At 45.7% G+C, this 13,792-nt stretch overlaps 1 protein-coding gene across 1 annotated transcript; it reads right to left on the bottom strand.

Moving 5' to 3' along the window:
• Positions 1 to 11,735: 11,735 nt before the first annotated feature.
• LOC117865106 (uncharacterized) lies at positions 11,736 to 13,773 on the bottom strand. The gene is made up of 3 exons (XM_034749253.2): positions 13,080 to 13,773; positions 12,829 to 12,974; positions 11,736 to 12,311 (listed from the first exon to the last, which is right to left on the bottom strand). The coding sequence occupies exons 1-3, from the start codon at positions 13,348 to 13,350 to the stop codon at positions 12,219 to 12,221; spliced, it is 510 nt and encodes a 169-aa protein (XP_034605144.1). The 5' UTR covers positions 13,351 to 13,773; the 3' UTR covers positions 11,736 to 12,218.
• Between the last annotated feature and the right edge of the window lie 19 nt (positions 13,774 to 13,792).

Here is a 13,792-nt window from a genome sequence, read left to right on the forward strand (position 1 = left end):
CCGTAGGTTGATTATGAAAAAGTTGAGAAACTTTTTTGCAAAACAACCACGACAAGAGTTGCAGCCTTCCACCGCGGGTTGATTACGAAAAAGTTGAGGAATTTTTTTGCAAAACAACCACGACGGTTGGAAGAAACCGCAAGTAGAGATAAGAGTCATGTCTCTATACGCGCAAGAGAGTTATATGGCCCAGCTGCCAGCCAATGCACGAGAACAGGCTGCCAGCCATCTTGTGTGTCGATCAAACCGACCAAACACATTCGTACGTACGATCTATAAACACGTACACGCTAAACACTTCCCTGGACCGCTTGACCAACAAGAGTCCACAAATTAGTCATCGGAATCGGAGCTAGGAGAGGCTCCGGTCAAAAACGTTCGCCCACCGGACCACCAAGTGCAGGCGACTCTCCACGAGCCGCACGTCCCTCCTTGTGCGCGCACGACCGCGGCTCCAGCGCGACTGCCTCCCGAGACCTCCCCGCGAAGCAATCCCCGATGCCTGGCCTCTATAAATACAGAGTCACCAGCACAGGAGAAAGCCCGAACGACAAACGCCGAAAGCACCGTCAGGCTGTAGAAATACTGCACCGACGGGCACCAACACTCAAACACCCCGGTGAATCATCCAAAGCACCGTCAGGCTGCCAGTAAGAACACCCACTTCAATCAAAGAGTACGGAGTACCGTCAGGCTGCAGAAACTGCACCGGCGGGCCTTGATCATCCACTTCAACAAGCATCGCCAGGCTGTTGCAATCAACATCGGAGGAAAACAACTTCGTCAGGCTGCCGGCGTCAAGGCTTCGTGCAACATAAGCGAGCTTCCACAACGAAGGACGAGCACCTGTACATGGAAGACGAGCACCTGTACATGGCGCACGAGCCGTCTGTTAGATTTAAGTGGGCCAAGTCCAATATTTTACCTAATTAAATCAAATAATTCTAAGGTCCATATTAAATATTGTATGTACTATCTGGTTTAGTACCATATGGGAATTTGACTGTATATTGACTCGACTTATATACGTGAAATATATTTACTTATATTGAGAAGTTGAGAAAAAGGTGAAGGCGTGCCACACGCGTGCGCCGCCACCGCTAAGCCGTGGCGTCCCTGCCTGCGGAGCGGAGCAAAGTTTTTACCACTCAAGGCAATTAATTCTAGTGGCGGGTTACGAGGAACAACTACATCAACAGAAGGTATGAACGGTGCTGCTGGGTATGCTACTGTCACACTTCATATTATCATTTCAACACTGATTAGTATTGTCTGCATGTTCCTAAAGCTTAGATCACTCAAACACATGCACATATTTGATCTCACAAACTTGGTAGTATTTTTCTGGATTAAATTAGTACTGAAATTGTCTAGTTTGCTAACACCTTCCTCCCGGCGCTTGGCCACTTCTGGGGACAGGTCGGTCGCGGGCGCATGGGGGGTGGCCTCGCTGAAGGAGGGGCAGCGCTCCCGTGGCGGCCGGCACTTGGGCGAGCGGTGGCGGTGGTGTCGAGGAGGCCCGCCCTGTGCCGGCGGTGCGTGGTGACAACGAGGAGTGCGCCTTGCAGCCGTTGCCGTTGTCCTTGGTTAAGCGATGCACTAATGCATGCGCAAAGCCTATGGCGTCGAATTGGAGCGGGTTGCATCTCGGAGACATCGTCAGCTGCAAGAATTGGTCGAGTACCAAACCCGTGTGATGCGCTTGAGGTTGATGAGCTAGCCGAGGGGGTTTCTACAGTCTAGAGCGCAAATTGACCAACTCGATGAAACGTGGCCAGGTCGGAGGCCTCATTGCGCTCGAGTATCACCTTCTTGTTTTTTGAGCAAAGCATCACCTTCCATATAGAAAGAAGACGGCCACACCTTCTCGTCCTCATACGTGCGTGCTGCTTGAAAGTAGTGCTCGCAGTGGTGAAGCCATGTGAGCAGGTCGCCGAAGCTATTGTACTTAGGGAATCGCAGCTTGCCCGTCTCCAGCTTCTTTGATTGCAGGTTGTTGATGGCAACATGGAGGCAACCTCGGTCGACTTTGAATGTTGACACCTTATCGGCAAGGTGCATGACCTTGTCCACGAGGGTGTCGAGGAGCTCCGTCGTGTCATCACCCATGGCCAGCGAGAGAGTGGGTTGCGCACGGGAAGAAAAAAAAAACTATGACTCTGAATACCAAGATGTTGGTTAGGGGAACTAGGGCTTTATTATATACAAACGACAAAGAACAATGACACAAACTTGCGCCCAACATCTGCCTAACCAACACATGCGCTAACCTTTGGCTTATATGCTGCCGAGCTAACAAACCAACTAACAAATTGCAAACAATTTGTGATAACAAATTCCATAGCTAACTAATCAAATCTATCTCCTAATTCACGTCCTTCTTGAAGTACATCTGGCCCACAAAGGAGTCCATAGTTAGGTTGAGGCACTTCTCTACACCTCACTTTGTCTTGTTTGGCACACCACTGGTGTTTGCGTTTTTGGTTGCAAGTGCTATCAACGTGTCCACCAGCACCGCACATAACTTGCTCCTCGGTCCGCTAGTCACCTCACCACAAGGAATATTAATGTCTTGACCATCATCTCCGAGTATGTTGGATATGAATGCCTTGACCATCATCTCCAAGTATGTTGTTATGTTATTCTTTGAGGACTCCTTTTCCCTTTTCTTGGATCTCCTCTCCCCCTCTTCAATTTTATTTTTTGCAGACTCTTTTTTCTCTACTTGTAATTTATATCTTGTTTATTATATTAATGTGTTATAACAGATTAAATTTAATTTATAGTTTTTTTAGGAACAACCTCATGTCATAAGTAAACTATGCGGTAATGAAGAAATCACGACTTTTGTCTATTTCTATCTCCTATTTCCTTTTCCTTTAGCTTGTGCTCGATTCTGAACTGCTCTTTATTTTTATCATCTTATCTAATATATTTATTTAATTTATATTTTTGTATAGGATAGTAGCATAATTACTACACTTAAAGACAGAATAGTAGAACTTGAGATGTTGCTTCATCAAAGCTTTAAAGAAAAAAGTGTGTATAATTTTTTATGTTGAATTGAATAAGAAATTGTAGTTGTATTGATTAAGCATATTCCATGTGCTAAGTAGTACTGGTATTAGCCTAATCATATGAGGTCCCTTATCACTACTCCAACACTATGATGTATATGAAACTAAAAGATATCACAAATAAGAGGAGGACAAACCGAAAGAAAAAGAAAAAAAGAGAAGATGTTAGTGGAAGCTGATGATACAAGAAAAAAGTTACTTAACCAAATGATGGGTAATACCTAAAATTGAAACATGCACTCTTTTTTCTAAAAAAAATTATTTAGCAAGAAACAAGAATATATTGAAGTATTTCATTTTATACTTGCATATCCTAAAAGGAAACATGAGAGTTTTTTTGTAGCGTTCGGCCTCTATCTACAAATGGTAATACAAGTGAATTGAAAATGTTAATCCATTTACCAAAACCATTAGAATACGTTGGACGGGGGATCGAAGTGCCGCATAACGGTAACAATGTATTTTAGTCTTTTCTATTGTGTTGATTATGGCTTGTGTGAGATATGGTTTAATTATTTTTTTCTTTATGTAGATCACACTGTTTTACACACATATAATAAGGTGTTTGATAATGAAGTTTCGCAAGAAATAGTTTTTTAAAAAATATCAGAACAGGTTCAAAGCATATCAGACGGCTACAAGGTATTAATTATGCACAAGGATTTTGCTAAGGTTGTGTATAATTTTTTATGTTGAATTTAATAAGAAATTAGGTATTAATAAGAAGTTTTGCATATATTATCATCTTGTGCAAGTGTGTGAAACATTATAATAACAATTTAATAAGGTGTGTATAATTTTTTATGTTGAATTTAATATGCATTGTAGTTGCAAGTATGCCCAAGTGAACATATACTGTAGACCTAAATGACATGTTACCTCTTAAGAAGTAATAGATTTAATGTCTATATATAGATTTCAAAAATAGAAAATAGGGAAAATATCTTCTTTTAGATCTAACTTCTATACAAACAGATCTAACATTTTCCCTCTCTAACATGATTATGGCCAGCCGTTATTTGAACATGACATGGACATTTTTTTTGCCCTCTCTAACGTGAAATTTTTTCTCTCTAACATTTTAAATCACATTATCTCTAACCTCTAGGGAGAAGGGCGTGCACATTGATTGCTAGAAAAAATAACGTGACATTTGTTCAAATAAATTTGTTTCTTTCGAATGTATGAATCATGCCTATAATTATTTTTTGGACATTGCAAGATAGTTGGCCAGGCATATTATAGGTGAGTTGAGTGAGATAAATAGATGTTACATATATAATACTGACCATTTTGAAACATTTTATAAATAACAAACCAATGCGACAGGTGGAAAGTTCCGAACTTTGAAGCACCCAATCTGCCTTCTCGTAAGTTTAAATCATTAATAATCGTCTATCTTAGTTCTTTTTGAAAATACATCTCCAACTTTTGCATATATTACCATCTTGTGCCACTGTACGGAACATCTTGTGCTATAGTAGCATATGATTTTTTTCTATTTAATTGCAACTTGCAAATTTAATAGCCCCATTGCTGAAATTACATGTAACATCCCTAAAATTTAAGTATTTAAAAATGAGGACATTCTAATTTTTTTTTCGAAATTAATCTTATTTTCTTCCTAATATTCAAAGCTATCTCACAAATGTTCACAACTATGCATAAATTTCATTTGAATGTGCATTTGAATGCTAAAGATTTAAAAAGTAATCCAAAGCTCACAAACCCCCCTTCAAATTTGAATTCAAACCAAACCAAAATCAACTCAAACAAACACTAAAGACTCCTATTCCTAAATCAGGCTGCAACCTCCCTTTCGGCCCAATGGCCCGGCCTGCCCTTCCCTCTCCCGCACGACATAAGCAGGCCGCTAGGCCCCCGTACACTTGTCCCAGCCGGCCCAGATAGCCCAGCCCACGACACCCGTCGTCTCCTACCTCTCCCTTCTCTCCCCCTCTCATGCCCGGCCGTTCCTCCCCTCTTGCACGTTGCGCCGTAGCCACCCAGATACGCCTCCTCAGCAGTCTTCCTACCCTGCGACACGTGCACCACACTGCAAGGATCACGCCTCGCCTCATCTGTTTGTTAGAAACCACTCTCCCATCCCTCACAACCCTAGCCGCCCGCACCTGTGCGCGACGTCACGACATGGCAGTGACAGCCACCGGCCTGATCTCCCTCTCCCGTCCAGCTTCCACCACCTCAAACCATGCACTGAAACCATCTTGCTGAGCTGCGTCGCCCCGACCCCTCAACTCACGCCAAAACTACTCCCCTATCCCTCTTCCACCTCTGCACGCCCTCGTGACCCGACATGGCCTTGCCGGCAAATAATACCACCACCCATGGCCATGGGACCGGATACACCGTACCGGCACCTGCGCTATCTCCCCGCTGTGCCAGGATGCCTCCCCGCGTCCTCAATTCTGCCTAAAACCGCCTTCCCTAGCCCCCTCCTGAGCGCCAGAGTGCCATGGCAGCGTGTTAGAACACCGCCGCCATTAATGGCAGGCAATCCTATCCGCTTGCCCTCGAGCTCATCCCAGAGCCCGAGCTCGGCCGCATACACCGCCCGGGGCTATAAATAGACCCTCCCAGTGCCTCTCCACCCCGCACCACCACCTTCTCTCCCTTCCTCGCCGGATTAGGGCTAGAGCTTACCGTATCGGGCTGAGTCGAAGTCGAGGAACGTTGCAAGCTCGTAGCCACCTCATCCCAGCGTCACAGCGGCCCTTTAATGATCGCTCTGCGCTAGCCTGCCCCCACTGCCCGCCGCCAGCTTCACCCCGACCACCATGCTGCCCGCACACACCCTCCAGATAGACCCGTCATGCTGCCCGAGCTCTTACTCGAGCCTCTTGCCCTCTCGACACTTCTCTCCCCACCTGGCCACCATACTGCCCAACTCCAGTGAGCCACCGGCGCTGCTCCAGGCACCCACCAGCCCGCCCAAGCACACACGCACACATGGCTCGTCCTAGTTCTAAACCCCCTCTAACTCACACCCCTCCCTTAACTGAGCTGCCGCCACTACTCCGACGAGCAACGCCAGCCACCGCGAGCCTTGGCCCACCTCAACACCCAACCTAACCCCTCCGCCATGCCATTCCGAGGACGTAGAGCCCCTTCCTGTCCCGAGCGCCGCACCATAGCTGTCAGTGGCGAGAACTCCAGCCACCTCCCCTGCTCCACCACCGTGCTCGATGCCCATCTTGGGTGACGCTCCCGCGTGGAGCCCAGGTGGCGGCCACGCCAGCCCCGGTCCCAACCTCCAGTCGCACACACACGCCACGCCACCGCCTTGTCACCCTCCTACCCCTCCCTACACTGGGTCCAGTGGACCACGCACGCCCACACCCTGGTCCACACATCCATGAGCCTAGCCCACAGCACAGTGACCCACGGATGCGCCCCACTAACCGCGTCAGCCTGACTCCACCCGTCAGCCTCATAGCTAAGCCAAAAACTCTAGGTACACCCCACATAGTGCACATCAAATGTTATAATGCCTAACTCTTTTATCCAAAAAATCCCAAAAATATAAAATATAATAGAACCATCCAATCTTCTTTTGCACATTATAAATGTCTTAAACCAAATAAAACCACAATCAGCCAATAGAAAAGTCCCGTTACTGTACCCCAAATTACTCCTTTTCCATTTCTTAGCTCCAAAAATATCCAGTAAATTCCCCAAAATATTAGGGTATATCTTAAACACATTCATAGGTTCACATCCCAAAACCTATGTCATGAACCCCCAAAACCAAATAGTCACCTAAATAAGCCCATAGAAATCCTATTATCTTTCACACCAAGCTCCCAAATAATTCCTAAATGCTTAGGAAATCCTTAGCACATATCTAAACCCCATAACCTAAGGTCTACCATTAAAACCACACCTCAGATTTACACTTAGAAACCCACACGAGATATTAGGATTGCCATATAAAATATAAGCAAGCGATCTTAGCCCTATTCTCCCCACACCATCTTCTTCCTTGATTTTTTTTCTTAAATTTCCCTTATAATGAGCTTGGATTACCTTGATTGATGATTGGTTGCATATTTATTTCCTTACTTATTTAGTGCCCTAAGTTCTCTCCGAGAAGACGACATCATAAATCGGGTCAGGACATTCGTTTAAGGATTCAAATTGTTCACTCAACAAGCAAGGCAAGTCTTAACACCAACCCCTTGATCATGTTTTTATCCTATGCTTTGTAATGCTAAAATAAACCAAGATGATAATATAATGTTGCATAGTCTCATAAGCCTTTAAATATATGGTTAGTCATATCCTATGAAATAAGCCTTTTCCACCACCTCCTTACCATGAATTCTAAGAAAAGCCTAAGGCCTATCAAACCTCATATTTTCTATTTCCAATATTATCTTTTGGAAGAGGTGAGTTTAGGTAAAAGAAACAACTATAAAACGTTACTAGCAACCAGCTAAGGGGGAATGCGAGGTGAGTTGGGTAGCCTCGCATGGAGCTCCTATCCAACATTATCTCGGTCATATAAGGACCAGCTCATCGAGCAAGTCTTACCAGTGTATATGTGCAACCATACGAGTCAAAAAGGTACAGCCTTCGGGAGTGCCTATTTTATGTGAGGACTTGATTCGCACCCCACTACTGAATCTAGCAAACCATCCCAAGGGACCACGGTGGGCAACCGATATACTAGAGCAGAACCTTTGCATAGTCCCAAGTTCGGCCAACACGGGTTATAGGTTGAGGTCAGGAGGACCTGGTGGCATTGTTTGCCACGTTATGATGCATCTGTTTCCTAGGATAGTGTCCCTGAGTAGACGTAGAATGACCCCTGTTTAGGCTCCAGTGTTGTCCGTGGATGGAGCTAGAGGATGTCGTTCAGAGATGGACGCTAGTGGGTATGGGTCTTGTAGGGTAGCACCGCCAAAAGGCATTGGTATGGGCTACTCGATCGTATGGGTAAAGTGTATGAGCTCTGCAGAGTTAAAAAGATCTATTTCAATAGTCGAGGTTATCGGTCATGAACCCACATGATCAAAGCTTTCTTTGGTTAGACACGCCCTTCATAACAAAAATAGAGATAAAAGATAAAGGGCGGATACCCAAAATACTGAAGTAAGTAGGATCCTGACAATCGCTGCCTTAAAATATGGGAACTGGCATGGGAGGTTTGCTTTCCCCCTCAGGGCCAAACAACATTATTATAATTAAACAACTATCCCTTAAAAAGACCAAACAGTGTCACACATTGCATACAGATACCTTTTGCATACTAGCCATCAACTTTCCTTGATTTGCCTTACGTACCATTAACTCTTCAATGTTAAGATACTTACCGAGTACTTTTGGCAAAAGTACTCATTCTTGCTTGTTTGCCAGGTTTTTCTAGGGATTCAGCTTTCATCTTTCCACTATGTATTGATTGCTACTTGTTTTCCCTAAAGGTGAATATGACACCGCCATAACTCCCTCTAATTTCCCTTCTCATACTTTGATGATCATTCCGATTAACGCTGGGGCTAGATACTGATCTAGCTCTAGGGCATGGTATTGTATTGCATAAATGTGGATGTCCGAGGGACGGTCCTACATTACATCTACGAGTTTAGCTTAGTGACGTGTTTCTTTCTTTTGCAGGCTTTAAAATTGAAGACATGAACTCAAGATAGCACCGCACAAGTGCACTGTCAGCCGAATCTGTGGCCAGCTACACTAGCCATCTCTACTGTGTACTATGAGTGCATTGAGAGACTTGCTAAAATTTTTGGCAAATTCGTTAACTGAAGGTTCTGTGATTAGTCTTTCTTCATACTGATATTTATATAATACTCTAACTAACAACTAAGCTCGCCCAAGGAGAATTGTGACAAGTGGATCAGCAGGCCCTTCGCCTGAAATCCTTGGCTTCTAGGTGCGGAAGGTTCATCTCTTCTAGTTGGAAATTCAATTAATTGTTAAGGGTGTGCAGCGGATGATTCGTTTTGGTGTTATATAGTTGTGCTCGGGCTGTTTGATTTTGGGAGTTTTGGGTACAGGGCGAACTGGCCGTGCGAGGTGAATTACATGTCCCAGCCGATTCTTTTGCACCGTGACGTCATTCACTAGACCCTTTAACTGCCTTTGGTTTGATTTGCAGTGATATTTCGTAGGTACGATTATGTGTTCAAAAGTATAGTTAAATTAATTTTCAATGAAGATGGTTGATAATTGAACTTGGGGAAAGTACGTCTCAGATAAATTGGTTTGTGTTTCAACTTATTTGAGATCCGCGAATTTCGGTTAGGCTTTGTTATTCCTAAATCACATTGAACACAAGTGTTCGTGCTACAATATTGAACCAACTGGATTTGATTTTTGCAATAATTGACCAGGGACTTGATCATGATCCTGCAGTTATGCTTCGTTATATCTTCATTAGCTATTGTTTGATTAGTGCTTGATCATAATATTTTGGTTAGAGTCTCCCAATAAATATTTTCCAATAACTAATTAATGAGGATATCCTAATATCACTTTCATTGTTATTAGGAGAGTTGATTTTACAGTCTCCCAATAATCTCTTAATAAGCATTTTAACTAGTCTTAAACTTACTGTTTTTTATTTTGTCTTGATACATTGTTTACTTCATGAAAAGCATACCGAAAGAAAGAGGGAAAAATACTTTCTTCATAGAAACCTTTCTTTACTGAAAATGCAGGTACCATGCTATCCATAATGAGATTTACAACTGGTTTGACATAAAATTTGACAAGTTTGGACGAATGTCCTCTCAACACACAGATGTATGCCAAGCAATTTTCCATAAATTGATGAAAAACAATTGGCTCACACAGAAAATACCATGCAACAGGAAGGTTCAGTTGCTTCCTCGACGATGAGGATGTCAAAAGGGCTTCAATGTAATTTTTATTTTAAATATTTCAGGTATAGAACATAAACTTTAGAATCTATAATCTCTAGATGAAACACATGGCCTAAGTAGTCGCAAAGAGTTTTTTTTTTTTTGCAAATCACAAATACAAACACTATGCATGCACATTCACCCTATGAAGAAACATAGACTAATCCTATCTCAATGAACACGCTGTTGTGTTGTGCTATTAATTCGTAGAATAAATTTAAAAAATACAAGGATATGCAGTGAATCGAGAACTTAAATCTGTGTGGATAACAAGCTGAGTTACAGTCGGTTCACGACCAGCACTAGCTTGATCTATGCTAAGACAAAGATCTCGTGTCAGGCCCGATGCTGTTTTTCTGTGCCTACGTGCATTGTCCAAAACGTTAAACGTGGTCGTTTTCAGGGCACCGCGATTAGTGCAGAACCTCGTCAATGTCGTCATTGTCCAAAACTGACGCGGGAGGAGGTGAGAGCGGTTTAAGTTTTTTTAGACGATCTTTTTAGGTTTAAAGGCGCGTTTTTTTTTACATCGCTGCGTTTCTTTTGATTCTCATTTTGCAGGGAAAAAAATCGTCCGATCTGCAGTCAGCAAGGGCACGTGCCGAACCAGCTTTGTCACGTCTAAATCCTGAACATGAGCAGTAATAAAGCGAGATTAGAGAGACAAGAGGAACGGCAACATGTCATGACTTGTCGTTCACTTTGCTGCTCTCATCCTCCTTTTTCATCCCCTGTCAAAATGCCGTCGGGGTGCCTCGGTAAATGGAGTCTTCAGTTTCCACTCTCTCGCAGAACGCAGGCCCGTATGCGTGGACAGCGTGGTGGCTCCAGCCTTATCGAGGAGAGTCAAAAGCTGGCATCATACGAACACCGCGGTGAATGAGGAAAGCTGGGCATCTTGAGATGTGGAGGCGCTTTATTTTGACTGTTTGCAGGTGTTGCTACTTCCTGCAAAGCTGAGGGATTGTTTGATCCGGACTAAATAGTCCCTATCACATTTAGATACTAATTAGGAGTATTAAACATAGACTATTTACAAAACCCATTGCACAGATGGAGGCTAAACGGCGAGACGAATCTATTAAACCTAATTAGTCCATGATTTGACAATGTGCTGTTACAGGAACTATTTTGTTAATGATAGATTAATTAGGCTTAATAGATTCGTCTCGCCGTTTAGCCTCCGTCTGTATAATTAGTTTTATAATTAACTTATATTTAGTCCTCATAATTAGTTTCCGAATATTCGATGTGATACGGATTAAACTTTAACTTCAGGATACAAACACCCCGTGAAACTGCAGACGCTTGCAGCTGAATACTCGAACGGGGAACGGCCGATAGCCAGCGCCAGACGACTGAGCTCAACTTGGAGCTGGCTGCCTAGATTAACACAAGTGGTTAGCAGATAGGGCCATTGGCCATTCATTACGGTGAGCTGTGTGGTTAGCACAGTGGGCTGCCTGCCTACACCATCAACTAGCCATTAATCTACAGCCGAAAACAGTCAGACAGCTCTGTGTTCTTCAGAGCAGCATGGTATTGCAGGATTCAGACGCATCTGGCAACAAGTGTTTTTTTACGAGCACCTAACTCACTTTAGGTATCGTGCTATCTGTTCAAACCCCCTTTGCCGTTTGTCCTGTTCCAGCATGTACAACATCAGCAACGGCTTAAACAAATGTGCGTGAGCCTCTACTCTAAGCATTCGCCGACGCGAACACGCACGATAAGCTTCCAACCCAAAAGGCTCCGATGATTCCACCAACTGCTGCCGGCATCATTGGCACTGAGTTTATGATTGCCTATTTGGTATCAACAGCAACTTACATTCTAAATACTAAAGAAAACACAGCGATACCCTCAAAAGCTATGCGCTTTGATTCCCACCTGCGAAAGAGCAAGGGAGTAGCAAGTACAGGACACCTCTGCTCTGGTTTTAGATCTAAGCTACTTTAACTCGGTTCTGATTCGATGTGCAAACCGTATGGAGAAAGCAAGCAGTCTCACTAACAAACGCCTGACCAAGACCTGAAGATTTACAAGGATTCGATCAAGCAGGGTAGTCCTCTGATCCCGGGGTGTCAAACTCCAACTCACAGTGTGCAATCAAATGTAGCAACAGCAGCAGCCACTGCGATGACCTAATTGAGGCCAGGTGATCACCGAAAATACAGGTCCACCGGTTAATGATTACGGCCCTACGGTTTTGTGTGGTATGGGTGCATGAGTCGACGTATCAGCTGGTGGCCTCGTCGATGCTTTGCAGCGACGGCCGCCATTGCCGGTGCCGCGCACTGGAGCTCCGGTTGCCATTGTCCTGACGCGCCAACTGCAGTCAGATGGGAGAGCAGCAGAGTAATCAGAAGATGGAACCTTTGCATGTTGCCAGGGTTAAAAAGAAATAGGAAGAAAAGGGGAAGATTCTCGGAAAAGATTCTTCCTCCTGACATTAGTTGAAACTCACTTATTAATCCGCCCCTTAATCTAATGCTGTACTACTTCCTTCTGGATGCTATAGTAGCATCAGTTAGTTAGTTACCTATACATCCTTTTTTTTTCCTCTAAAAAAAGCTATAATCAATAATCTTCTTGAACGCATTTCTTCTGGAATTTGGTAATTTTAGTTACTAATTTATGATTCTGTGCGTCAGTGGTCGGATTTTTTCTACAGTGGCAGAAATTCCAGTGACAAGAACAGGGCGTCATGTCACGAGGAGATGAATAGCTAACTACCCCTCAAGAAGCAACTAAAGTCGCATGGATCATGGCGAGAGCGTGTGCATGGTGGGCATCGGAAAGCAGTTGGATTGAAGAGGCAAAGTCTAATCCATGTAGCCCACACCCACCTGATCAAGGCTGGCGTCGAGGGCCGCCTCGTCGTCGTCCTCCTCCTCGGCGGCGCCCCTCGCCTTGCCCGGCCTCGACTCCAGCAGCTGCTGCTGCGCTTTCCTCTGCTTCTCCTCCTTCCTCGCCTGCACAGCCTTCGTCACCTCTGCAACACCGCAGCTCATGTTAGCTTGCTCATCATCAGTCTGCAGCAGGGCACGGACGCGCACCGGGATTTGGACGGAGGAGAAGGGGTTGTTTTTTTCCTTACCCTGGGTGGTGATGAGGCGGTAGACGTGGCCGAGGAGCAGGGTCTCCTTGGGCTTGAGCAGCTTGACGCGCGTGAGGCGCACGGTGCGGCTCTCGCCGCCGGGGGCGTCCTGCCGCTCCTCGGCGACGCGAAGGGTGACGAGCGCGACGTAGTGGCCCGGGTTGGCGCGCATCACCTCCGCCGCGCTGGTGGACCAGCAGAGCCGCTCCACACGCCCGCCCGGGTGCTGGAGCAGCACCGTCGCCGCCTCCGCCGCCTGGCAGTTCCCCATCCCGCTCCCGCGCGTACTGCTGCTGGGGTGGCCTGGCCCGCGCACCGCGCACGCCGGGACACACGCGGGCGCTCGCGAGGACGGAGAGTTGGCTGCGCTGGGAGAGCGCCGGTGGCGAGGCAGAGCGAGTGGGCAGAGCAACCGCTCGAGTGCCGAGGTGGTATATATGCCGACGAGGCAGCCTACCCACTGCTCCTTTTCTGTCCAGGACCGAGCCCCGCCACGTACTCCTACGCGACGTGCTCGCGGCTCGCGCGGTAACAACGGTTGCCGAGAGTGAACTGGGTGGTTGGTGCCCGGCTCGGCGTCGTGCCCCGGCGGCCCGGCGCACGCGCGCGCTGGTTCCCCTCCTCGGCAGAAATCTAGCGCTCGGTGCCGGTGATCGACGCGGTTTTTTTGGCCGCCGAGGGAGGGAAGCCAGCCAGCAAGCCGAAACTACCCC

This window comes from Setaria viridis, chromosome 1 (genome assembly GCF_005286985.2).
Source record: "Setaria viridis chromosome 1, Setaria_viridis_v4.0, whole genome shotgun sequence".
In the NCBI taxonomy this organism is placed as follows: Eukaryota; Viridiplantae; Streptophyta; class Magnoliopsida; order Poales; family Poaceae; genus Setaria; species Setaria viridis.